This window comes from Pyrgilauda ruficollis, unplaced genomic scaffold, assembly GCF_017590135.1.
Source record: "Pyrgilauda ruficollis isolate IOZ18807 unplaced genomic scaffold, ASM1759013v1 scaffold48, whole genome shotgun sequence".
NCBI lineage: Eukaryota > Metazoa > Chordata > Aves > Passeriformes > Passeridae > Pyrgilauda > Pyrgilauda ruficollis.
In genome coordinates this window covers 2,044,292-2,071,461 of record NW_024526377.1, presented here as the reverse complement: position 1 = coordinate 2,071,461, position 27,170 = coordinate 2,044,292, and the positions used below count along the sequence as shown (strand labels likewise).

Sequence of the window (27,170 nt, the reverse complement as noted above, 5' to 3'; positions counted from 1 at the left end):
ATCTGTGGTGACTGGATGGTCCCCCTGGTCCAGCACAGACACAGTCCACCCCATAGACCAGGGATAACCCAACCCCAGCAATAAGTGGACAGGTCAGCAATTAACTTCCTGAAGTGTCATGAAGTCCACAGGATGGGCAGGATGGGAGCAGGGATCCTCCAAACAGGGATTTACTGAGCTCAATACCTCACACCCAACCTCAAGCCCCCTTCCACCAAGTGCTGCTGCCAGGGGAAGTGCATTTCATCCTTGCCTGCACCTTCCTCACATACAACAGGAAGGGTAAAAGCAATATGCCACCCAGGGAAACCTGTTATTAAATGAGGAATTAAAAGCTCCTGTGATCTGAGCAAATCATGACTTTTGCCATTTAAACTGAGCAGCTGGGAGAGGAACCTTCCAGCATGACATTCTCTTGTATTCATCTAAACAGCTCCCGGGAGACCGCTGTTTTCAAGGCATTTCAAGAGCAGTGGTGGCAGCACAATTGAAGCCACTGCTTCCCTGAGTCAGGCAAGTTCTTAATCAGTCTATTTTCAAAACAAAAGCTACATTAAGAGCCATTTTAGCTACTGCAGCACACACCACACCTCTGAAAATTGAGGCAGTAAGGTCAGCACACATTGCTTCAGCGCTGCCTCGTGCACAGAAGAGCCTTCATAACCTACAAGCTTCAAATAAATACAAGGAATGCTGCTTTCTCACCACCTCCCATGCAGATGACTGGTACACTGTTAAAAATGGGGAAAATGAACAGAAAAAATACAGTTTCATTGCCACACTGCCTGAATATTGCTGTTTCCAGACTGACAGCACTCTCCATGCCCCAGAGTACTCAGCTCCCTTCACTGGCACATATTTTCCTTTCAGCCACAGTCTCACACTGGGTGAATGAGGAAATTCAGTGAGTTACTGCAATGATGCTCTCACAAAACCAAAATTCTTTTGCTTTAATTGAAGATATGATTTTATACTTGGTTCTGTCAATGAAACTCTTTGTATGAATAATGTGGAGTAAACACGCAGGCAAAGCAAAGCTTGGCACTCCTGGCCTGGAAATGCCTTATGTATTCCACCCCTTAACTCTGGTGGCTGATGTGGGCTCATCTCAGACTGGGACAGGCCTTCTTGTCCCCACATCACAGAGGACACCCAGGTGACAGTACTGGGTGAGCAGTGCCAGTCTCAGTCCCAGGCCCTGAGCCAGCAGCCTGAACAGGATCAGCTGTGCTTGACAATTTTATAAAAAAAGAAAACCAAAAACAACCTCCCCTCAGCTGGTTTCAATCCATCACTATTAAAAGTTGTCATGGTTTAAATCTTCCCACTTTCCACTCTCTCCACACCAAGCAAGGCTGTCCTGCTCCCTGCAGCAGCTCACTCCACAGCCCAGATACATGCTGCACAACCCAGTGGGAGCAGAGAATTTCTGACACAGCTGCAGGCCTCTAAAAATAGTGTTTGGACATGGAACTTATTTGAGATTAATTCTAAAGCCTGCTGGGATTCAACCACTGTATGAAGACACACACAGCACTAGAACTGCAGCTTCTCTAGGACCTGAGGGTACAGCATGAAGCTGGGCCAGGGCAGCTCAGGCTGGAGATCAGGGCAAGGTTCTTCCCCCAGAGGGTGCTGGCACTGCCCAGGCTCCCCAGGGAATGGGCACGGCCCCGAGGCTGCCAGAGCTCCAGGGATGCCCAGGGTGGGGTTGCTGGGGGGTCTGGGCAGGGCCAGGGTTGGACTAAATGATCCTTGGGGTCCCTTCCAGCCCAGGGTGTTCTGTGATTCTCTTATTCCTATGACTAATAGTTCTGGTGATTTATTTTGCAAAGATAAGCAGGAGAAACACAAAGACTTCTAAGAAAAGGCAGAGCTGATACAGCAGTGCTCACTACCAGCCATCCCCTTACACACAGGTGGCAGGGCAAGCACAGGTAGACCCTGCACTTCTTTTTCAAGATTACCCTCAAACCAAGGTAAAAACTGCAGACTGCAGTTGGAAGCTGCCACCACACCTTTAGCATGAGAGGAAACCCTGCACTTCAGGCCCTTGTCCCAAGTCCCTCTCTGCCTCTCTCCAGCACATTGGATCTTCTTCACAGGAAGAAATGAGAGACACTTAAATGAGAAACACCCTGTTTTTTAAACTCCATCTGTGAGCCAAACAAAAGCCAAGGACTGGGAATCCGTGTGACTCCCTGTGACTTGGCTGTGGAAATGTCGCTGGGGTGACTGTCTGTCACTTGTGCTTGCCTTGGGAAAGCTCCTTGTCGTGTGCTCATGCCAAAGGAAGAGATTACTTCCAGGCAGAGAGTCAGATTTGGGCTCTGATGTCTTAACCTCCAAAAATATTTACTCCAAACAAAACACTCCACAAACCCAAGGGGTCAAACTGCAGTAGTTGTGAACAATGCAGCTCTGCACCCTCATGTTTTGATTTTCTTCATGTTGCATTTAACATTGATCCTTTGCCCAGAATTTAAATGAAGATGGAGTTTCTGTTTATATCTTTAACCGAAGTCTGGTTTGGGCTCCATTAGCATTTTGGCTCCCGAGGGGTCATCAATCCAACTGAAACAATACATGTGTGTTTCAGGTCACATCTGTGAAGGAGAACGTGGCCTATCCAGATCAAGGCATCCCATTAGAGTCTGCAGCCCATATGTGTGGCTGCTAAGGAGCACCAAGGCAGCACATGAAAGCAGCACAGTTTGAGCCAGCTCGGTATGAAAATGAGCAGAGCATCGTCTGGGCTGGCAGATCCCAGGTGACAGTGGCTGTCCCTGATGTCTGAGCATGGCCTCCCAAGGGGTCAGCTCTCCCACAGGCACAGCTCCTGCCTGTCCCACCCTGCCCCATCCCAGGCACTTTGCTCAGCCATCAATCCAGCTGCACATGCTCCATTGGTAACATGAGCCCCACTGCTCTGTCCTGCTCAGTAAAATGTGATAATGTGAGTCAAAACCAACAGCTCTGAAACACCAGAGCTGTCTGCTCTGTCCTGCTCTCCTCAGAGGTTCCCAAGGCAGCTTTGGCCTGAAATTCTTCCAGCCTGGATTACAGGGTGCTCTGTGGCACATGCTGCAGTTTTACCCCCTCACTGTGCAGAATCACAGAATGGTTTGGGTTGGAAGGGACCTTAAAGCCCATTCCTTTCCACCTGCCATGGGCAGGGAGACCTTCCACTGTCCCAGGTTGCTCCAAACCCTGTCCAACCTGGCTTTGGACACTTCCAGGGATGGGACAGCCACAGCTTCTCTGGGCATCCTATGCCAGGGCCCCCCAGTCTAACAAGGAAGAATTTCTTCTCAATATCCCATCTAACCCTGCTCTCTGACAGGATGATGCCATTCCCGTTGTCCTGTCACCTCAGATCCTTGTCTTAAGTCCCTCTTCAGCTCTCCTGGAGGCACTGGAGGAGCTTTATGGTCTCCCCAAACCCTACATCCCCCAAGGATGTGCCCAAGCTTTGGGCAGTGATGAACTGCTCAGAGTTTCTTGCAGGTGATCACCAATATTCACTGCTGCACTATGCACTTCTCAAAAAATCTTCAGAAATTGCAAAAAGGAGAAGGGAGGGCAAAAAAAAAAAAAAAAGCGGGGGGAGGAAGAAGGGAGCTCTCTTACCTTGGTACTGGGAGGGAGACTCTGACGGGCGGCTGTACTTGTGCTTTTTACCATCTTTCCAGTCTATGGCTGAGACAAGAAACAGAGCATTTGTGTCAGGGAAAGGAGCCAGACAATGCACCCTCCTACACTATCTGTGCTCCAGGCACTTCAGAGGACAGCAGTGCCCTCCATATCATGACCCCAGAGGCATGGATGACTTGCCTCTGTCTCTGGGGTGTGCTCCCTTTCTCTCCCCAGGTCATGCAGGTACCTGACAGGAGGTATCCACACCTGCACCTCAATCCCTGTTTAGTTCCCACCAGCCACTGTTCTCCTTTGGTGACAAGCAATAACAAAAACCAGCAAACTCCATCATTTTAGCTATGAGAAGAAGGGCTTGAGAGGAACAAACATAACAGCCACTAAAAATGGCTCATGTGGATCTTTGGTGCAGAATGGCTCCTTGTGTATGAACTCCAGGTTATTCCACACAAGCAACCTCAACCCTTTGTGGTGACAGAGAGGACTTGTCTGAAAATCTGCACAAGGGCCCTCTCCACACACAACACCAGGCTTCCTTGTGTCCCTTGCAGCTCAGAGGACAGCACAACAAAGCAGCACCAGCTCTGCAGAGCAGCTCACCTGAGCTGTCTTTGCTCATGACAGCTTTGGGTCTCAGAGCTCCAAAAAAACTGAACTTCTCAAGACAGCTCTGGAAAGTGATAGAGCAAAAAGTGGGGAATGCTCATCCTGGCCTCCAGCCCTGTGCCATGGCACAGTTCACCCTGAGCCAGCTCCTCAACCTGCTGCTGCCAGGCTGGCACCCTGGGAGTGCTGCTGCCCTCCAGCTCCTTTATTTTACAGATCATTTTTAGGGCTATTGTAGACAGCAGCTTGGTAGTGCTCTATGAAATGTGCCATGAAAAACAGTTTCTTGTTACAGATCATTTTTAGGGCTATTGTAGACAGCAGCTTGGTAGTGCTCTATGAAATGTGCCTTGCCCCCATGAAAAACAGTTCCTTATGAAAGGAAAAGGTTTGAAATCTGACCAGTAGCTGGAAGAGGCAGTCTAAGAGCTGCTTCTAAAGTGGCCTGGGGTCTCTTGATGTGTCTGGAATTGCTTTGGGACAATTATTTTTACAATCTTCTCTTCTTGACATGTTCTTTTCAGCACAATGGAGAGGACAGTAGGTTTTATTGCTCTGGAAAGTGATAGAGCAAGAAGTGGGGGATGCCCACCCTGCCTCCAACAGCCTCCAGCCCAACAGAGGGATGCCAGACCAGCATCCTTTAAATGAACACGAGGGACATATGGAGTGTGGCCACAGCGTCACTAGACATGGGCCAGACAAAGAGCCTCCTTGGAGAGACATAAATGAATGAAAGGATTGAAGGACACCCTTCCTAATAAATGCATTACCACGAGGCACAGTATTGTGCCATGTCCCTAAGAAAGCAAGAATAAAGGACATAAAGTATTTAAGTCAGAAGCAAAAGAGCCCCCTGGGAGGGTAAGGCTCCCCTCAGTGCTGCAGGACAGCTCTAACAGCATCCATGCACTCAGAGGAGCTTCTCACCACACTCTGCAGGTGAAGGTACATTTTGTTCTTAACCTTTAACATGCAAAAATCCTCATTAAGCAGGATACAAAAGCAGCAGAAAGAGAGCGAAACAAGAATTTCTGCAGACAAATAAAGAAACAGTGCAAGTTCAATGCATTATTAAAAAAGCAGGTAAGTAGGACAGAAACCCACATGTGCACGGTGCAGGTGCTGCCTCTGCAACCTACAGCCTGGCATTCTGAGCCCAGGTCACAGAGGCAGGCTGGCTGGAGGCTCCAGGAGCACAGAGAACAAGCTGTGAGCGAGGCTGAATCCAGGCAGCCCGGGCCACAGCCACGCTGCTGACTAATCAACCAGCCTCCTTTATTGCCAAGCCCTCCAGCTGCCTCACAGCAGGGTCTCCCCATTCCCTGCTTTCCTTCATTTATTTTCACTTCATTAAAGGACAAGCAGCGTTAGGAAGAGGATAATGCCGCTGTAAGATGAACCACGACAGAAGCAAAGGAGACATTTAAAAAAAATAAAGGGAGGAGAGAAATCGAGCATAGAAATCTCCTGCAATAAACCTTGGGAGTGTGGAGCAGATGTGAACAAAGAGCTGTGGAGGATGCTCCATCCTCTCTCTTCTCCCTTCCCCCCTCCTCCCTGATGAGATCACTCCAGTCAGACGCACATGCACGGCACAGCACTAAAGGAAATCAATATTTTTGTTAAGCACAAGAAGCCAGAGCAGCTCAGCTGCTGGCAGTCTGCTTGGCTTCACCCTTTTTGTTGGGGATGCAGGACCCAGGAAGCACGTGCTGCGTGAGGGGCCAAGGGACTGGGTGGCAGGGTAACCTCCTGACAGATTTCCTCTCCACAAGGTAGGCTGGTTTCTGGTTTCATGCCTCATTAGAGGGGGAGGCCTGTGCCAGCACAGGCAGTTTGCCTCATGCTGGGAGCTCTGCCAGATGGTGCTCTGGGCTCTGCAGGGCACCCTCGCTGCTGACACTGCGCCCCACGAGCTGCAGGGATGCCCCAAAAAAGGACTCTCCTCTTCCTGTCACAGGGGTGGATGGATGAACTGCTCTCTGCACACTGATTGAGAAACACACAACTCTGCTTTGGGCTTCCAAGCACATCCCCTCCGCTCCCACCCCACTGTCAGCCCCCTGCAGCACTCCAGGCCATGCCAGCCACTGCAGGGCCCTTGCTGTGCCAAGCATCACTGCTCACCTTTCTGAGGGCCTGGCTTCCGCATTCTACCACCTGCTGCTGTCCTTATCCTGGGACTGGGCTGCTCTTACAGAACTGGAGATGTCTAGGACAAAAGAAATAAAGATGAGAAAATTCCCCATTCTGGAGCACAGTCATCTGCAGCATTAACTTATCACACAGTGGGGGAAAATCATGCTCTGTCACCTGGGGCAGCACAGAACACACACAACTCATTTCACCCCCTGAAACTACAAGACTTTCTCCAATTTGTGGACAACACCAAATTCATGGCAGCAGGAGCAGCATGAATAAGCACAAGGAGCACATGCCTGTATCTTTGCTAACCCTACAGCGGGTCCAGAGCGTGTGTGTGGAAGGAGGGGCTGCTCCCACTCACTAACAAAGGGAGGCAGAGCTGGAATTTATGAAAGAAAACACATGGAAACATAACATTAACTCTGGCAAAGCAGCACAGCAATCCCCAGCTTGCCACTTACAATTCAAATTGCTCACAGCAGTTCTGGGGAATAAGGATGAGAAATTGGACAATGACCCAGGAAATACTTTTGCTGTTAGTACTGCCACGAGTGTCCAAGTTGTGCTGCATTTTTTTTTCCTGGTTGGAGAAAAACTGGCTGGACTGTGCCCAACAAGCAAAGGCATTTGCATTCTTGTTATAAAGAAATATTCCTGAAAAATCAGAGCTCCTGGGAGATGTGTGGTGGTCATGTACAGGGACCCAGTGCTCCAGCACAACCACTCTCACAGGGCAGGGCCTGCCACACCCATAAAGCCCTGCCAAAAACCATCCAAATGAATGGCTGAGCCACAAACAAGCCCTTGGGAAAGCCACGAATAGCATGTTTTGACACTCCACTAACTAATGAAAGATTAATTGTATCAATATAATTCCATTTTGTTCACAGTGGGGCAGTCAGGAGAAGCAGGAAGCTGTCTCAGGACACAGCACTGAGTAGCTGCTTAAAGGGTTATTTACAGATCCAACTTGGCAAGAATTTGGGGTTTTGAAAACCAGGCTTTTTCTAACTGTAAGAGAAATAGAGTTTAATTTTCTGTAACAGCTCTACAAACTACAGCCTCTTTACATGCAACACTGAGCAATACTCTGAGAAGAAAAATACTGAGGGAATATTAAACACTAAAGGAAAAAAAAATCCTGGTTGCTTTTTTAATCCAAATCAAAAGGTGCACAGTAGTCACTTATTGCCTCTCTTCTAAATAGTGTGTGTGTCTGTACACACTTGTGAAAGGAGTAAGGTTGGTTTCCCTTTCAATAGCAGAAGGTAACCTACATGTGAAAGGTTATTTACAACTTTTAAAGCTTCTTTTCATAATTTTCTTCAGTCATTTTTATTAAAGACTAGCAGTCCTGGCAGGAAAAGTCTCCTAGACATAAAAACCCAGGCTGAAAGGTGTTTATATATAAAGGCACCAGACAAGCATTTGCCATCTCTGGCTCTGCCCCTCTGCTGTCTGTGGGACTTTCTCAAGTACTCACACACATAAATCTCATGTGTTTGGCACAGGAGTTCCTGTGCCCCTCTGAGGGATTCTGAAAAGCCACTTCAGCCTGAGCACCTCAAAGTTCTGCTGGCAGAGATGTGTGACCCCTTCCCTTCTAAAGTATTGGAAGAAAAAACATTGTGACTGTGTTTGAGCTGCTCAGACAGGGTTTGTGAAAGGTTATGGCCCAATAGCCCTAATGAGGCTCAGGGGGACCTTCTCCCCCTCCACAACTCCCTGACAGGAGGGGCAGGCAGGTGAGGGTCAGTCTCTTCTTTGAGGGAACAAGGACAGTTCAATAGGAAACAGCCTCAAGATGTGCCAGGGGAGGTTCAGGTTGGACATCAGGAAGAATTTCTTCACAGAAAGGGGTGTCAAGCATGGGAATGGGCTGCCCAGGGAGATGGTGGTGTACTGAAGACATCTCTGGATGTGGGACTAGTGCTCTGGTGTAGTGGACATGGTGGTGCTTGGTCTTAATGATCTTGGAGGTATTTTTCAACCTTAATGGTTCTGTAATTCTGTGATACTGATAAAGTACAGAGCTGACTACTGGTACCCCTCAGCCAACACTGCAGCAGGCTCTCAGCAACATCTTGTGTCGTGGAAGAGAATCATATGTTGTAAACGTCCAATTTAAATAAATAATTAGATAAATGCTGAGAGTTCCCCAAAGGAGGAGACTTAAGTTGCATGGGGAGTCCCACTTTGCTGAGAGCCACATGAGTGCCAGCTCAAGGACACTGCACTCTAAAATATGCTTCCAAGAAACTGCCCAAATGTGACAGCCCCAGCCTGACTCCTGCCAGCCTGCATGAGCCTCTACACAGCTCTGTACCACCCAGATCCCCTGTACTTCTCACATCACAGGACAGCAACATGTGGTTAATCCTGCAAAATCATAACTCAAGGGGAAAAAAGGCAAAATAATTAGTGTGCTCAGAGTCATGTAATGTCTAGAGAAGAGGCAGAGCCAAACTCCATGATGCACAGCTTCAGCCTGCCTGCCCCAGGGACAGCTGGACCTACACAGCCAGATGGGAGCCAGCAGCCTTACTGCATCACAGGGACAGGGACAGCTCCTGCCCTAGGATGCAGGGATGCCCTTCTTCAGCCATGGAGACAGACACTGTACAATGACAATTGGGAAGGATCCACGGGGGTCACCAAATCCAGCTCCTGGCCTGTCACAGAAACCCCAACAGTCCCACCCTGGGTCTGAGAGCGTTGTCCAAATGCTCCTGGAGCTCTGGCAGGCTTAGGGTCATGACCATTTCCTGGGAAAAGAACCTTTTCCTTATACCCAGCCTGACCCTCCCCTGACACAGCTCCAGCCACTCCCTTGGGTCCTGTCCCTGGTCACAGGGAGCACAGACAGGAGCTGTCTCTCTGCTGCCCCTGGACTTTACTAACACAGGGCTTGGGAATTGATGATTTCTACTGGCTGTAATTTATAGTTGCCCAGAGGAGCTGTAAAATCTCCACCCTTGGAGATACTCCCTTGGAGCTCCCTCCCCTGCCAGCCTGATCTAACCTTGTAGCTGACTCTGACTTCAAAGTCAGCCCACCTCTGCATGCAGCATTGGACCAGACAACCTCTGAAAGCTCCTTCCAACCTGAAACACCCAGGGACTTTATCTCACTGACAACAGAGTGGAAAGAGGAATCACCCTACAGGTTTTGACAAGGCTGAAATGCCCCAGTGAGGAGAATTCAGTGTAGAGAGAAGAAAGCCAAAGGCAGAACAGACAAGGCCACAGGCACCTGTGGACAGGAGCACCATGGTACCAATGGATGTGACCTTTACTCCATTCAGAGACTGAAGACTGAAAAAATGTGAAAGTAATAAATAGCAGAAGGTACAGACTGGTATCCAAGGGGCAAAACCAGGCTACCCACAGAGACAGATCCAGAATCACCTCAGGCACAAACATGCCCCTGATGAGGACCTGTTGTCTGGATCCATGGCACAAAGGACACAATATTACTGTTGCATCAGATAAAGCCTTTGAGACTTCCACAGCCCAGCACACTCTGCAATGCTCCACCTCCAGAGCCTGACACTTGCACAGAGCGGCATACCAGAATTAAAACTCTCCTTGTTTTCAAAAGCTGTGTTTCTCCTGCTTGTGGACATCAAGATAATCTCCCAAGCATGAACTACAGCATTACAGAGTGCTGGTTTCCAGAATTTATAACCTGAAAGGACACATCGATGTGCAAATTCATTTCAGCAGGATGCTACCTTAAAAATGTAAAACGACCTACTAATTTGCTGCCTTTAGTATCAGATGAAGTGCCTCTCCCAGAGTTTCAAACAACTTTCACTCACCGAGATATCAAAAGTGCCAAGGGCTCCACTGAACTGTCATGGGCTCTAGTTCCCCATCACTCCTACAAGACAGCAGAGTCAGTACAAACACTGCGGCATAGCAAAACCTGAAAGCACAGAGACAAAATGAAAAAGTTTGCATTTAATTGCAGAAAGGCTAAGTTACCAGCTGCATTATTCATGTTCATATTTAATTCATTTAAAACATCCAAATTTAAATTTAAAGACAGCTGTAACAAACATTCCCACTTGCACTCATAAAGTAGCACAGAACTTGACACAATTTAAGTTCAGCTTGCAGTGAGTACACGGGACTGCAGCTGTTAAACACCTTTGATATGAGTAAGATCACATCAACTGAGCTGATAGAAACTAGTTCAGCTTTTGTAAAATGAAACTATCACACAAAGGAGGATTGAAAAGACTAGACCTGATTAGTAATGAAAAGGAGAGACCACAGGAGAGGCATATAAAATAATGAGTAGAATGAAGAGAGAGAACTGGGGACTCCAAATTATCCTTTCCCAGTGCAGCAGAGCAAACCTACAAAAGTAAAAAACTCCCAAGTATATTCCAGGCAGAAGGAACAATTCATTGGAAATTAATAGACATGCAACTTCCTTATGGAGGAAGTTATCACGAGAAGTAAACGAGTAACCTTAGAAATGACACAGACATGGAAAAGCAAACCAGCATTTGTAAGGGCATCAAAGTATGAGGCCCATGGGCCATCAGTACCCAGGCCTCAAGCAAGAGCTGAACGAAGGATGGGTGCCCAGCCAAACCCTGCCCACCACATCACTGCCTCAGCTGCTGTGCTGTGGCAAGGAAAAGCTGAGTCCTTGCCCCCCTGCCAGGCTGCTGACCCCTGCTCACAGCCAGGGGCAGGACACCAGCTCAGGACACGGTTTGTTCACAGCCTGGTGAGCCCAGTGCTGGGTTACACTGAGATTCACACCTCTGATGCATTTTCCTTTTTCTCAGGCAGCAGAGGCAGGCAGGGCTGGAAGAGCATCCCAGGGCATCCCCAGCTCCGAGCGCTGCTCTCTCCAGCACTGCACAGCCTGCAGCAACACTGTGGAAATGCATCTTAATCTAATTAAGTTCTCTCCCCACTGCTCTTGCCAACAGGCTCTTCCAAAAGCTCATCCCTAAGGGTAGTCAGATTCAATTTACCTGTGCCAGCTTGGAAGGCAACTGCAGGGTTACAGGGGAGCCTACTCTGCAATATTCTTCCACAGAATGTGGCAACTGCAATATCAGTAAAACAAAAAAGAGAGAATGTGGATGGAAGATGCTGTCCCATCTTTCCAGACCTCATGAGATGCATGTAATCCCTTTATCTCCAAAGCCTCTGCTCCTTCGGAGCGCATAATAATGAAAAGAGTTAGAGCTGAGGCTCTTAATGTCTCTTCTAGGCACTTCTTTGTTCCACTCAAGGCACCAGTCACATCTGAATTATTTCCTGGGGTTGTTTGGACTTCCTATTATACAAGGATGATTATGGTGAACCTTGGGATGGAATCCAAGTCAGATCTCAGCACTACCATGTTTGATTGAAAGGGAACCTGAAGGTTTGCTGACAGCGTGCCAAGCTTCAAACCTCGCTGGACAATGCCGCTGCCAGCAGGCCAGAGGCTTTCAGAGACAAGAGGAAGAAAACCACCAACAGCGAAGCTGGAAAATGGTTTTATTAGCTTGGATACATACCCACAGATCAGGATTGGGGGGGGAAAAAAAAAAAAGGAAACTTTGGATATTGACAGAGGACTGTGAGAATGATGCTTCTTGGAAATCCCATGGGCCTGCCACAAGAGAATCCTGAGAGTTTCTCATGATGCAAAGTGCCTGCAGTCATTGATTTGTTCCCCACAAAAGCACAGGTCTGGAGCACCATGACCGCTGCAGCCACTAAAAATCCCTTCCATGTAACCTTTGCTTCAGCTGAGGTTTTCTTCACAGTGATGTTTCCATCAAACACCATCAATGTTTCCAGCACTAAAGAGCTGTCCCTTACAAATTCCCTCAGGAAACGTGAGGGCAGCACTGTAAGCTCCTGCCTGTCAGGGGTGATGGCAGTGCTGCCATTCCAGCCTCCCTGCTGGAATGTTTCAGCTCCATTCTGGAAGCCCCTATGTGACCAAGGGTTACACAGGCACATCCAGTGCCAACTCAACCCAAGGAGAAAATCAGGCACATGATGAGCAGATCATGTTAATTACAGAATATCCTGAGTTGGGAGAGAGCCATCCAACTCAGGATCATCAATTCCAACTCCTAACCACACACAGGACACCCCAACAATCCCACCCTGTCCCTGAGAGCATTTTCCAGATGTTCCTCGAGCTCTGGCAGCTTTGGAACCATGACCATTCCCTGGAAGCGTGTTCAGGGCCCCACGACCCTCTAGGGGAAGAACCTTCTCCAAACTCAGCCTGCTTGCTCATTTAACACCTTTTTTTTGCCATTTTTAATTTCAGTGATGCAGAAAGAAAAGCACTTTCAGCCTACCTGATGAAATCAGAGGACTGTCAGTGCACAGTCTGACTCCTCTTTTAGTTTTCACACCAGACGTGGCTCCTCAGATTTCTGCCTGACCTGTGGACACCAGAACTTTTCCTGGTCTAAAGCCCAGGTTTGCTCTCAAGGCACTCTCTGATGAGCCAGCTGACTGCCCCTTTCCTGGGCAGAAGCCAAACATCAGCTCCCAGGACCAGCCTTCTCAGAGCCAGACGGGCAGGCAAGGAATCCTAAACCAAAATGCTAAATAATGCTTATGTGGGACCTGGAGTAAACTCTCAGGAGTGATCAGCTCCCAAGTTTGAAAAGGTGAGTCAGAATTTATCTTAAACAATGATTTTAGTTCCATCCACCTCCCTGTTACCATCTTCCTGAGCAAGACTGGAGTTTTATTTCTCCTTGTCTGTGCAAAGTCATGTTTTTGGCAGCTCCAAACAAAGGCTGATGAAGATACAGCACCTCTGGAAGCATCTCCCCTCATCAGGTCAGGAGAGCCCTTACATTCATACCAGGGAATATTTCTAAATAACACTGTATGATGAATGCTGGTATTTCCATCTGCAGTACTGATCCCCTTGTGTGATCTGAAATACCTGATGGCTGTAAACCATTACTCCTCTTTCTACCAGAAGGATTTTCTGTCATTTCCAACATCTCCCATTCTCTGGAATTAATTTTATCCTTATATCAAGTAAGAAGTGGACTGATGAACTCCAGACTTCATGACAGGCTCCTCACAAACACATTCTTGTGTTAACACACTGAGGTGTCTCAAAGATGTGATCACAAGTAACACACTTCCTCAGCCCCTGAGCCAAGTCTCACAGGAGTACATATTTTAAAAGACAAAAACATGTGAAAAACTTGGATAGACCATGTTTCTACAATGAAAATATTGATTTTATGACTTCCCTTTGAACACCTTCAGGTTGGTGGGGAGAGGAGATAAGTCAGCCTCCCAGGAAATGGCAGCTGGACCACCAGACACTGCTGAGTCAAACTCAAGAGATCACCCTCAGGGTGAGTAAAAAAATCAAGGACCAGTGAGAGGAACGTCCACTGTGAGCAAAGCTACAACAGTTACCACTGCTCATGATTGTGGGAGAAATTAAATAAAACCTTGCAAGATTTCAATAAAGATTTCCTTCCCTATGCAAAAATAACCCAAAACCCCAACCCACACACAAAAAAAAGACAAAAACCAAAACCAAAAAACAAAACCAAAAAAACCCCAACAAAACCAGCATGGGCCTTGGATCAAACCAAAACCATCCTGACATGTATCACTGTGAGCAGATCTTGCTCTCCACAAAGACTGAAGAGGCTGCAATAAAGACAACGTATTTGGCACACTCCAGGAACAGGATACCCAGGCTGAGAGAAACAGAGAGATGAAAGGGCTTCAAATAAAAGACAAATAAGATAATCTGACTTTACTTTGCTAAAGAAAGCCCCTTAACAGGATGAATTTTCTCAGTACAGACATGTTTACTGATGAGCTGGGAGTTACAGCTCCGTAGCTGCCATTTCTGTAGTGAGGGGGGTGAGCAGTCCAGCCCTGCAAATCCTCCTTGGAAAGATGGGGCTTGACTGCTGTAAGAAGTCCACACACTGCTGAAAAATCACAGCTGCTTTTAAGACTGGTATTGGTTTCCCACCCACTCAAATAGAAAGAAAACAGTGCAAAACCTAAAGCCTTCCCATGCAGGGAACATGGAGTGGTTTGGGTCAGAAGGGAGCTCAAAGATCCTCTTGTTCCAACCCCCTTGACATGGGCAGGGATTCACAGCACTCAGAGGATCCTGTGCTGCTCCTCCCCAGACAGGACCATGTCCAAGGCGTGGAGCCAGGGCCTGGGCTGCCTCCCACTGCCATGGACAGCGAGTGGCCCACCTTGAACTCGTGCTGATGTGGCACAGACCTTATCTAATCATATAAATCCCCTGTGGGAACAGCTGGGGGTAAGGAAGCTTCACTGTGCTCCAGAATAATTTCAGCAAATTCTTTATGACTGGTCTTACTGTTGAAGTCACTTTGAGGTTCTCCCTCTGAGCTGAGCAATGCCCACGTCCCACATGCCAGTGTGAAAGATGCCACCAACACTCTCCATGACTGTTCTGGAGGAGTTTTGGGAAAAGCTGCAGGTCTCTGTTTCTGGCTGTTAAGCAGAGACATTTCTGCCCTGTACCTCCATGTGGCACTCCCAAATGCACTGTAACAAAACTCAACAGAGAGATCTGCTTTTTGGGCAGGTAAGGTGCCTGTTACATACACAAAAGCAAAGCACTGATGGACTTCAGTGCCATATGGGAAGAACATGCCCAAGCAAGGAACCGAATCTGTGTGCCCAAGGCTGCTGTTTCTAACACTGAACCATCTGTGTTACAGCTATTTTGTGTCAGCAGGACTCCCATAGCTAAAAGTTAAAGTCTCCTGACTTTAGAAAAGGAAGGGCCTGGGTTGTAGACTGGCACAGCAGTGTACCCAATCCACTAATGACAACTATACTTCCAGTTGTCATCAGTGGATTGGGTACATTGCTGTGCCGGTCTACAACCCAGGCCATTCACACATGGGGCTCTGTAGCCTGATCCTGGCATATTCTGACTGTTCCCTGACACCCTGGTGACTGGGAACCAGACCACAGGCCAGGCTTGCAGGTACCTGAGCATCCTTTCATGGCAATCCCAGAACACAGAGAGGTGCAGGACATGGTGCACCCCACACTCCTGTGCTGGGTCATGCCCCCCCTTGCCTGGGGGGAAGCTGGAGGGTGAACCTCAAGGACAGGGTTGATGCAGGGCACCCCAAGAGTGCACCAGCCTGTGCAGGCATAGTGGGAAGCCCAAACTGATGCAGGCAGTAAAGAAAGTTTTGCAGCAATGTGGCTGTTTCAGCCTGCACTGAGCCACATGCCAAAGCTAAGAGCTATTACTGAAAGCAGATGGCTTACAGGAGACCTTGAAATGGGATTCTGCCCAGGGCACTTACAAAGTCACCCCTCACAAAAGCACACAACAGGATGCTTCAAAGTCTTTAAATAAGAATTTAAACAGGAGTACATTAAAAACCAGTGCATGGTTTCCATATCAGCCCCAGACAGGCTAGTACAGCCCCCCTTGAACAGTCAGCTGTGGCTGCTTTCCCAGACAGCAGTTACAGGGGTGATGGATGTGGCCCCAGAAAGGGCTCCAGTGGGTAAACTCTTCACGGGTCTCTGGCTGACACCCAGTAGATATATGTACATATAACATGTTTAATCAACCTTATCCTTAATTCTCTACTGGACTCTATAAAAAAATAAAACTCTTTATGGAATGGAAGATATGGAAGGACAATGTATTCCTATGGAAGGAGAAACAGGAGGCAATCCAGAAGGAAAGGACTGACTTCCAGTTGTGTCTCTATTGGAAATTTCACGACAGACTGTGCAGTGATGCTGCAAGCAGGATGTGAGAATTCCTCAAAGAAAATTCTGCATTAACTATTTCTAGTAATGTAAGTTTGATAGTTTCAGCACAACGTCCTCAGGAGACCATAAGCAGGGAAAGGCAGCTTGAGGGGGAATAAAAAACCAAAGGGATGGTAATTAGGGACACAACAGAAATGTAAATGAGGAAAACCTTGCAAAGAGAGGGGAAGGGGATGACCCAATCCCTTAAAGTAGCCTGTATCTCACAAGCACAAGGGAGGAGGGTGATCCTCAGGGAGAGACACATGGGGCAAGGGTTTCCACTGAAACAGCAGGGAGGGAGATGAGAGCTCAGAGAGCAGAGGAGAACAAATCAGGCCTGAAGAAAAGGTGAGGGACAAAATCACCACTCTCTAACGAGCTAAATACTGAGACATGGGGGATGATGATGGTTACACACACCTACAGTTGCATTTTCCTTCTCCTTTCCTTCTATAACCAACCCTAACAATTAAATGGAATGCTTAGCAACATCCCTTGGGAAAATACACAGGATGAAAACTCATCCTGAAGCTTCACATGGCATCAAAGCAATCGCTGAGCACGTTACTGGAGTGCCTGAAGTGCTTGCTTTCCTCATCCAGGACACAGGAATGACCTTCCACGGAGTTAAGCATTTCTTACCTTCCTGAGGTCCAGCACCAACACAAACATCTCCCTACTGACAAAGGGGAGGAGGGAGGGGGGCTCAACTCCAGTCACACGCAAGGCTGAATCCTTCACAGATCCACATACAAATCCCTGTCTGACTCAACATCCATACAGCCAACCTTCCCAAACCTTCCAAATGCAACGCCCTCTGCCCTCCTGAACCTGCTCTCTCAGAGAAAACCCCTTTAATGTGTGTGTGTGTGTGTGTGTGTGTGTGTGTGTGTGTGTGTGTATAAAAATATACCCTCAGAGTGACAAAACTCAGGGTCTCTGGCAGGAAGCACAGCCAGACTCCCCTCCAACCCCTCCAGCAGCTGATTCTTCTTATGCAAAGGACAGATGAGAAATAGTTCCTACTGATCTGCCCCATCTGCTAAAGAGATGAGAAAGATAAAATCTCCAAACCCTAGGGGTATGGAGCAGAGGCACCAAACCTGGATTTACCCTTGTTGGAGCGGAAGAGGAGTCAGTCTCTGCTGCTTTGAGCACTGAGACAGAGATAATCCAGCCCTGACAGAGGGAAATAAGGATGTCTGGGGAGGGAAGGATGTGAAGGGAGCCATTCCTCCAGGTGCCTGCTCTGCTCCAGCCCAATCAAGGCAAAGGGCTGCCCAGGAGAAGACTCCTCAAACTCATTGTACCCCAAGGGAATGGTGTGCCAGGGCAGGAAACAAGCATCTTTTATTTTCTCACTTATGTAGAGAGATATTAATTCATATATTTCTTAGGAAAAAGAAAGGAAATTGCTACAGTGCAACATGTCAAGAGAAACCAGAAAAGCCAGGCTCACTGAGGATGGGTATTAATTACTGCTTGCTATTTTTACCCTGTGTGTAACTCTGGTCTCATCTGTGACTTAAGAAGATAAAATCCCAGTATTCAAAACCATGTATCTTCTCAAACAGAAATATCCTCTACTGTACAAAGTCTGGATACAGAAAAAGTATAACATGCCCATCAAAATTACACTCAATTTTAATAACAAAAGAAAGAACAATCTAGACATAGACAGAAATATTAGCTCAGGAGAATTACTCCCAAAGAGGAAAAATCACTAGCCAGTTCCTGCAGGAAACCCTGAACAGATTGCTGTTAATTATATAAAGAAAAAGTTGTTAGGCTGCTTTACATTCCTGAAGGGCCAAGAGTTTGGACAACTAAAAAATATCCTGTGAGGCCCTTCACTGTTTTCTGTGCAGCACACGGTAGATGCCAATAAAAAAACCCAAACCATGACCACAAGGAACCAAAAGTCCATCCTGCAGCACTTCAAGTATGTTCAGTGTCTGCCAAGGAGCTAATGAAAACAAGGCACTCTTACAGACTGTATCTGCTCGACATTCAAGTACCTGCTGGACATTTTGTACAGCTTATAAAGCTATAAAATATCACAGGGCATTTACAGATTTTCCAGCTGACAACAATATGAAATAACTGAGCAGCCCCAGAACATATTGAGTCCTCTGGTCAGGCACAAGATAACGCTGAACAGACACTGCCACACACACACACACACAACTGGAGACTCTGCCAGCAGTGTGCAAGATATGACCAAAACTCATGGTGATAGAAAAAGAGCCAAGATTCAAAAGCCATCCCTCAACCCCACCATAATGCTGGAACAACACTGGCACTGCCCAGATCTACAGTGCAGGGCTTGGATAATGCTCAAGCGAAGCAAATTCCTCCTGCCCTCTCCAGGCCTAGCAATTCACCATCAAGTGAGCTGCTACCTCCTGCCACGCTGGAGGAGATGTGGCACTGCACAGCCAGGTAAAACCCTCCAGTGTGGGGCTGTGGCAATGACAAATGACCTCAGGAGTGAAGTTACAAGCCAGGAGGTCAGCCAGCTGGCATGGTTTAACCCACCTGTGGTAAGAGTTAAGGGCTTCAGGTGAGCAGCAAGGTGGTGGAACTGATACCTGCTGCCTATCAGTGATCAATATCCTCTGGATAATGTCAACTGTACATAACAAGCGGTACAGCATTTTTCTTCTCTTGGTAGCTTGCCAGAAGAGAAGGTGAAATGCCAAAATGATGGGGCTAAAGTACAGCAATACCAGCCTGAAATCAAGTAAAGCTTCTTAATCTCAGAACAGTCAGGCACTGGAGTGAATTGCTGAGGAAAGTAGGAATCACCATCACTGGAAATCTTAGAACACCCTAGAGAAACCTCCAGGAAACATTATGTATGGGTGATCCTTCAAGGTCACTTCTAGAAACACTGAAACCACAAGACTTTCTCCATAGGTACCTTCCGGATTACACAGCCACTGCACAATTTTAATGGACTGCAGCATCTAAGATTTGCTGTAAAAAGACCAAAAAAAAAAAAAAAAAAAAGCAACCACAGTCAGCACACAGAGAGCAGCAGTCTCTGGGCTGTGTGAACAGCCACTTGACTTATTTTTAGAAAGCAGAATTGGTACAACTTCCTCCTTGGTCCACATCAGACTCCATCAGCTCTTCTGCCTGCTCTCTACTCCTTCACTTAACTAACGAGTATAGAGGAGAAATTTCTCCTACCTTATGTGCTGCAGCTGGGCAGGAAAGGCACAAGTGGGGAGCGAGGGGCCCTGCAGCAGCGAGTGCAGGGAGAGAGCACTGCTGGGAGGTGCCCAGCACGCTGCAGAGTTGCTCAGTGCATTCAGCCTGAGCTCAGGCAGCCACCCTCACCTTGAGCCATCACCTCTGCAGACCAGCTGGTTTCAGGGATACTCAACTGCACTGTGGGGACGTTTTGTGCCACCCAGAGCCAGAGCCAAGCCTGCATTACTGCCCCAAGTCCCTCTCCCCTGAGAAGAGCCATGGAGTAACCATCCACTACTGACTGTCTATGAAGAAGACAACTCCAGAAGATAATTCCTTCTAACTATCATTGGAGTGGCTGGAAGTGAATTGCAAGTCCAGCATAACTCAGTAGAAACCCTGGGTTTTAATAAGGAGCCAAAATACTAGCTGTAGGCAGGTCAGAATTCAGTGATTATATGTGGATTGCTTTTGAAAATTCTCTGAATATTTAAGATGGATATACACACGTAAGGCTGTCAATGACAATGAGCCATCCTAAAGCTGCTGCTCATTTGTGTCCCCCACGGTGTGTGCGGCCCAGCCTGGCCCCTGGCCTGGCCTCCCCACAGCTGCAGGGACACGGGGAGGGCAGGCAGGCCCTGGCAGTGGCCCAGGGAGGCTCCCACAGCCAGGAGGGAGCGAGGGGGAACAGGGAACACAGGCTGCCCTCCCGCTCACCGCAGACACAGCTGGACATGCATCCCACTGCTGAGGGCTCAGCATGGGGGGAGGAGGCAGGGGCTGCTCCAAATGGGGAAGGGAGGGAGGCCGGGAGCAGGGACACCCTGCAGCAGTGGCACAGGGGAGGGCAGAGAGGATGGAAGCTGGTCAGGCGATGGCAGCAGGTGTTCCAGCAAGAGGTGACAGTAAGCAGCAGCCAATGGGACCGTGGCTCACTCAGTGGAGCACAGATGGGCTTCACCCTGTGCAGCCTCTGCCAACACTGAACTCAAACGTTATAAGTGTCCCCCAGCTTCTGTCAGGCACAAAATCCATTTTTCCTGTCAGGACCTTTTCCTGTAGTCAAACAACAGCAGCACCCTGAGGAATCAGAAGGGTGCAACTACTTCCCTCCACCCCCAAGCAAACCACAGCAGATGTCACTCCAGAAATGGTGAACCAAACTTGTTCCCTTGCCACGATATCTAGGAGAAAGGACCCAGACCAGCGTCCAGTGAAACCTGGAAGGGCCAGGAGAGGGGAGGAATTGCAGGAAATTCAATGGGCAAAGACTGAACTTTGCAAATTTCCACTGGTATCTACTCCTGCAGTTTCCGTTGTTGAAAACAAACCTGAGAGGTTTCTGGGCTGTTCCCACTGTGGCAGTCTGGAAAATGTACAAGCTAATTGGAGCTGGGTAACTCTGAGCACATTGGCTGGGAGGAGACACCTCCAGCAGGAGTTTCTTTTCCGACTGGTGATAACGCCATTCAATTTATAATACAAACAAAAAAACTTCTGAGCAAGAAATGGAGAGCAGCAGAAAAACAAGCTTGTGCCAAGGAAAAACAGTCCTGCCTGAATTCCCACGTCAGCTCCCTTGTGTTGGCAATGACCACACTGACTCTGCTGTTTCCTCATCTCCAGTGACATATTACCAACCAGGCCGTGGAGCTGCAGGGGTCACTTCCCTCTGCTGATCAAGTCAGCTCTTAGGAAGCCAAGTGCTTTAGATTCCCCAGACATCACCTGCCCATCTGGCCTGTTGGACGAGGCTGCCACGCAAACAGCAGAGGCAGCAAAAGAGACGTTCATCTTTTCCTTCAGTTCTCAGCCAAATTCTTGATTTTTTGCTCAGGATGAGTCTGCATAAAAGTGTGAGATTCAGTCCAGTAAGAGCAGAGGCACACACAAACTCTGCTTAAATCCCAGCTAGAGAGGCAGAAACATTTGGTAGGTGCCTGAGTGAACCATGCAGACTGCAAACTGTGTATCAGTGTTTAAATCTGCTAGAGGTGGTGTGTGTAAGAAACCTCAGTAAAAGAACCAAGTATTACTCTGTTTTTTAAGGGAATTGAATGAAAATAGAGATCTCTGGGAATTAAGTGTTTTCAGCAGCAGCCAGGCTGCAGTGATGTCCCTGTACTGATCTCTCCTTCAGCTCACAATTGAAACCACCCCTGAAATGTCCTGCTAAGGGAGATTACCACCCAGGACAGAGCACAGCTTTGCGAAGAGGAGGAGGTGCTGATCTCCAGTGCTCAGGTGTCCCCACCAGACACCACTCTGACACCACTAGTTCAGGTCACTGGATTTGTTCACTCCAAGCCCAGTGAGATGTGTTGATAGACACGGACGATCTCTTGTGCTTCCTGCTGCTCTCAGACTTGCACTATCAGTTAAACATAGGGCAAATGTTTTATAACAGCTTCCACTGGTAGAAAGGAATTTTTTACAACTGTATTAAAGCCAGAAAAAGCATTTCCTTTAGGATTAGGCTGTGCTATCCTGCAAATAAAGTGGGATGAAGCACTTATGGCCCAGCTTGGACTGCAGGTGCTACACCCGGATGTAGTGCTGGGGTGAAGGAGGGGTCAGAGTTACAGTTCTGCTACACTGAGAGTTCAGTTATGGAGGTAATTTTTACCTTGGCATGTCTCTGAATTACATATATGCAGGAGATTAACCACCTTACAAGAGAAGCTGGCAGCCAGAGTTGCTGCTCTGTCCTCAATGCATCTTCCCTCACTCCTCAGGGATCCCTCCTTGTCAGGAAACTTCTCAAACATTAATGGATGCATAAACGACTCAAAATCTTTTTGTCTCATTGCAAAAACTGAATTGCAGTAGCAGGCACAGAAAAGAAAAGGAGAAAAGATGGGGTGCTAGATGCAAACATTACAGCTCAAACAAGAGCCCCAAACACAACAAGGTTTAACTGAGCACAGCTCCAAGCTCACGTTGCTAGCACGCTACTCCAGATTTGCAAACAGGAGCTCACTGAGCACGCCAAGTCCTGTCACAAACACACAGTTAAAAGCACAAACAGGCAAACATGTGATCTGCATTCCTTGTCACGTAACAGTGCTGAGACATACCCAAAACAGGGTCATTTGGGCCCAGCTTATTACAACTGCTCTGCAGAGTCCTGTTCTGACTGACCACAGCACTTTAGGTGAAGTGTGAATGGGAGCAGAACCCAAGTCAGAGACAGAGATCAGCTAGGCTGACATGCCCACATGAGAAGATTGGAGAAACTATCTTGCTCAGCTTAGGGAGAGGGAAAAAAAGTCTTCAAATGCTTCTAACTGAGCTGCAGACACGTAGGAAGTGGAGTGATGTGGGGAGTAGGGTGCTCTCCATGAGCTCTGGACATCAGAAAAATAACAGGTTTAAAGTGCAAGACAAAGGTTTAGATTAAACACCCTGAAAAATCTCTCTAATGATGAGGAGGCCTAAGTGCTGGCATACATCACCTGCAGAGGATATGGAATTGCCAGCATGAAGAGCTTAACAGAAGAACTATTACTCAGGAAGGGTTTAGAAATCTACCTGACCTTAGCCAGGGTTGGGAAACAACCAGGACATATCTGGAGGTACCTGATGTCTGAGACTATGAAACAAAGTTTCAGACATTCCTTTAAATTAGACATAGGGCAGGGACACAACTCCCACAGCATTCCCGTCTAGACTAATGCACAGCTACTTGATGAATAAGATCATCATTTAATACCTTAACGGAATCTTTTACTTATAGACATCCATATTGTCCTGCAAAATTCATCAGGTTTCCACAGAAGTGCCCCAAGAAAAGCACATTATCAAGATGCAGAATTGTTGCTTGCTAAGATGTAAATACCAAATCAGGAGGAGCAAGACTCAGCATATCTCTCACAAACAGAACACACAAACTTTTCATTAAATAAATACTTTAAAAAGCACAGAAATACCTGCATTTCCCTCGTGCCCATTGCAAGGGACTCCCTGATTTCCATCTGCATTTTCATACCATCTACTGGGCAGATCCTGAACTACCCACCAGGACATGCAGGGCTGCATACCACGGCAGCTCGTCCCAAGCTGAGACTCCCATGAGCCGAGTTTTGTTCCCCATATTAACACCAAGCCACACGCCAGCGCCTGAGATGAAGCACAAGGAATGACACCACCATCCCATGCTCCCAATATTCCTAGCAAACACATATGGACAGCACAGTCTGGCCAGCAGAAGCTGAGAGTAAGAGAGGAAGGCGACAGGAGGAGGCCCAGCCCGCAGCCGGCGCTCAGGCGTTGAACCGAGGTGGGAGAACATTTTCCCCCAATATTACTGGCTGCGAACTGCAGCGACCACATGGCTGTTCCCAGCCACTCAGTGCACGCTGTTTACTATAAACAACAACAGTAAACAGAAACTCAGCCAAAAAATCAAAGCCGGGGACCCCGAAGCTGGGTATCCCGACGTTCCTCATGGAAATAGTTTCATGTTCAGCTGCTGAACCTAAACCATCCGAGGCCCAAGGGAGCCAAGCTGCTCAGTGCATCCCAAACTCAGGCTGCCTGTTCGGATTTGCCAGCTCTACCTTCAGTCATCCAGACTCCAAAGTGCTGCCACAGTTTTTACACGGGAGCTTCAAAGAGCTTGCGGATTAAACCCGCGCGGCAGGAGCCAGCCGTCACCGGGGTTATTTTTAAACATCTCACTGTGCACGAAACGCTCAAATCTTGTCTCGCTCCCAGCTCCATCCCAGCACTCAGCTCGGGGCGGGTGCGAAGGAGGCGCAGCTTTTCCCCAGGCATGGGGGTGATGGGATTACTCCGGCTGCTTCCCGGGGTCATCCCTGCTACCTCCAGCAGCAGGACCTGGCGGGGACCTGCTCGAAGCACCGGGCACCAGCTCCACACACACACAGAACGGTGGCACCGAGCCCCGAAGGGCTCGTGGGGGAGGAAGGGCACAAATCCCCCGGGCACAGCCCGCAGCCGGGACCACCTCCTGCAGCTCGGTCCCGCTTCCCCTTTCCTGCCGGGAGCGCCCGGCTGATACCGAAACGCGCCGGGGAGGGGGGCATCTCCGGCCGGCCCCAGAACCGCTCCGAGGCCTCGGGGCGAGGCGGTACCGCGGCTGCCCGAGGCCCTGCCCGGGGACACCCGGCAGAACAACAAAGCCCTGGAAGAGGCTTCCCCGGGAGGCACAGCCCGGCCGGGCAGCCGCGGGGCCGGGGAGCCCCGGGGCGCTGCCCAGCCGCCACGAGGGCCGGTCCCGGACGGGCACCAGCAGGTGCGGGCGGTGACAGCCGCCCCCGGCCCGGGCACCGCGCTGAAGCGGCGGCCGGGCCGCGCTGACAGGAGGGATGAGATCCGGGCCGGGCTGCGAGCCCGATCCCCGCTCGAGCCCCGCCGCGCCTCCCCGGCCCGGCCGGACCGAGCCCGGCCGAGCCGCCCGCCCCGGGCCGCCCGCTCACCTGCGCGGCCGCCGAGCGCTGGCGCTGCTCAGTCCCTCGCCGCCGCCGCCGCCGCCATGTTCGCGCTGCGCAGGGAGGCGGGGAGGGAACGGGAGGGAACGGGAAGGAGCGGAGGGGGAGCGGCGGGGGATCGGGGAGGAGGGACCGGCAGCCCGGCCCGGCCCGGCCCGGCCCCGCGCCGCCCCCGCCGCCGGGACGGCTCCGGCCAGCTCAGGGGCTTCGGCAGCTGATCGGCCGAGGCTCGGCTCGGTTGGGTTCGGCTGCGTTCGGCTCGGCTCGCCTTGGCTTATCTCGGCACGGCTCCTCTCTGGTTCGGCACAGCTCGGCTCGGGCTCAGGCAGGGCTCGGCTCCGCTCGGTCTCGGCTGGGTTCAGCCCGTCCTGGCTCGGCTCCGCTCGGCCCGGCCCTCACAAACCCCTCCACTGTCGCTGCGCCCCGCGGGTCGCCCGCCATGCCCCCTCGGGGCCGCCCTCACGCGGGGACAGACCCCCGTCCCCACCCACACTCTGGGCACGGGGCAGACCCGCAAGTGTCCTCACCGTGCTTGGGAGGAATCCCTGTGCCCTCAAGGGACCCACCAGGTACAGGACAGACCCCCACCCATGATCCTCAGCCTGGGGTCAGCCTCTCCAACCCTCCCCAGGACCCCTGGGACAAGACAGACCCTGACTGTGAGCCCCAGCCTGGGAACAGACCCCCTGTGCCATCCAGGACCCTTTGGGCACAGGGACAGACCCGCACTGTGAGCCCCAGCCTGGGAACAGATCCCCTGTGCCATCCCAGAACCCTTGGGACAGGACAGACTTGCTCCTCCCGTGAGCCCCAGCACTGAGGTGGAGCTCCCATGCCCACCCAGGACACATGGGCACAGGGCAGGCCCCTGCCATGATCTCCACACCTGGGAGTGGGTGCCCCAGTGCCCAGCCAGGACCCTCTGGCATAGCAGAACCCCACTGTGACCTGCTGGAGCCCTGTTCCCACCAGAGACCCCCTGGGTACTGCAGAGTGATGTCCATCCTTGTCTGACCCCACTGGGGACAGCCAGCACTGGAGTGGACTCCACGCAGCACAGCCAAATGCTGGGGACAGGCAATCCCCAGATATTCCCTTTCCTCCCAGCCTGGGCAGGACCTCTCCCTGCAGTGCCAGAGACACCACAGATGTACAGATGTGTACAGATGCGTGGGGACTCAGTATCCACAAATTCTCCCCAGACTAAGACTCCTGTGACTCCCTAAAGCTGAAAGGATCCCTTGTGCCACTGTTGTACCTCACTACTTCCATGTACCATCTCCAGGTTCCATCTGGGGAGAACCCTGCGTGAGCTGACCCCGTGAGCATCCTTGGTGCTGTCTTCTGACCAGAGATGGACCTCACTGGAGACCTTCTCTGTCCTGTAGAGCAACCAGAGCCTACACATGGTACCCCAAAACCATGCTCTGCCACCCCTTATCTTGGGAATTCCCAGGTAACAAGTGAAAGTACAAGAGGAAACAGCATCAAGTTGTGCCAGGGGAGGTTTAAATTGGATATTGAGAAAAATTTCTCCATGGAAATGGTTGTCCAGCCCTGGCATAGGCTGCCCAGGGCAGTGGTGGAGTCGCTGGAGGGATTTAAGACACGTAGATGTGTCACTTGGGGACATGGGTTAGTGGTGGCCTTGGCAGTGCCAGGGTAACTGTTGGATTTGATCTTAGAGGGCTTTTCCAACCCAAGCAATCGGTGATTCTTGTGGTCTGGAGATTCAGTTCACATCTTTTAAGATACTCGAGTGAGTGGTCATTGAGTCTCTGGGGGTAGACCTGGGTCTCATGACCCAGGTATTTCAGTGGGGCAGTGGATACCCCATAGAATCTCGGTATGGTTTGGGTTGCAAGAGGAAAAGATGTCCCAGTGCCACCTCTCTGCCATTGCAGGGACACCTTCCACTGTCCCAGGTTAGTCCAAACCCTGTCCAGCCTGGCCTTGGACACTTCCAGGGATGTGGTAGTGCGTCTCTGGGCAACCTGTGTCAGGGCCTCACCATGCTCACAGGGAAGAGTTTTTTCCTAATACATTTTCCTATATGTTTTCCTACATACCTTTGGAGTGACACAGACATGTGTGACAAGTCTTCCCGGGGAGAAAGCACCTGAACAATTTCCAAAGTTCTTGTAGTGACACAGCTAATGCAGGAATCTCCCCTGAATGATTTCTTGTTCTGGGAGATTCCATGGAGGCTTGAGTGGTTTAGGTCAAAAGAAGATCAGAAGGAAACACCCCTGGTGTGGACAGGGCTTGGTGGAGTCTGGGAAGGTTGTTTCTGGAAAGCTCTGTGATATGTGTG

The 27,170-nt window shown here is 49.6% G+C and overlaps 1 protein-coding gene across 6 annotated transcripts in view; it reads right to left on the bottom strand.

The window, feature by feature from the left end:
* The window catches only part of SCMH1 (Scm polycomb group protein homolog 1), a 60,107-nt gene extending 35,130 nt beyond the window's left edge, over positions 1-24,977 (bottom strand). For 3 of the 6 annotated variants that reach the window (XM_041479310.1, XM_041479311.1, XM_041479312.1), the window contains exons 1-4: positions 24,845-24,897; positions 10,229-10,335; positions 6,391-6,475; positions 3,631-3,699 (exon numbers count right to left, since the gene is read on the bottom strand). In XM_041479310.1, the coding sequence (XP_041335244.1) occupies positions 3,631-3,699; positions 6,391-6,415 (94 nt within the window). In that variant the 5' untranslated portion in view covers positions 6,416-6,475; positions 10,229-10,335; positions 24,845-24,897. Of the gene's footprint in view, positions 1-3,630; positions 3,700-6,390; positions 6,476-10,228; positions 10,336-24,844 lie in introns of all 6 variants that reach the window. The other 3 variants (XM_041479306.1, XM_041479307.1, XM_041479309.1) reach the window with 3 other exon arrangements.
* Between the last annotated feature and the right edge of the window lie 2,193 nt (positions 24,978-27,170).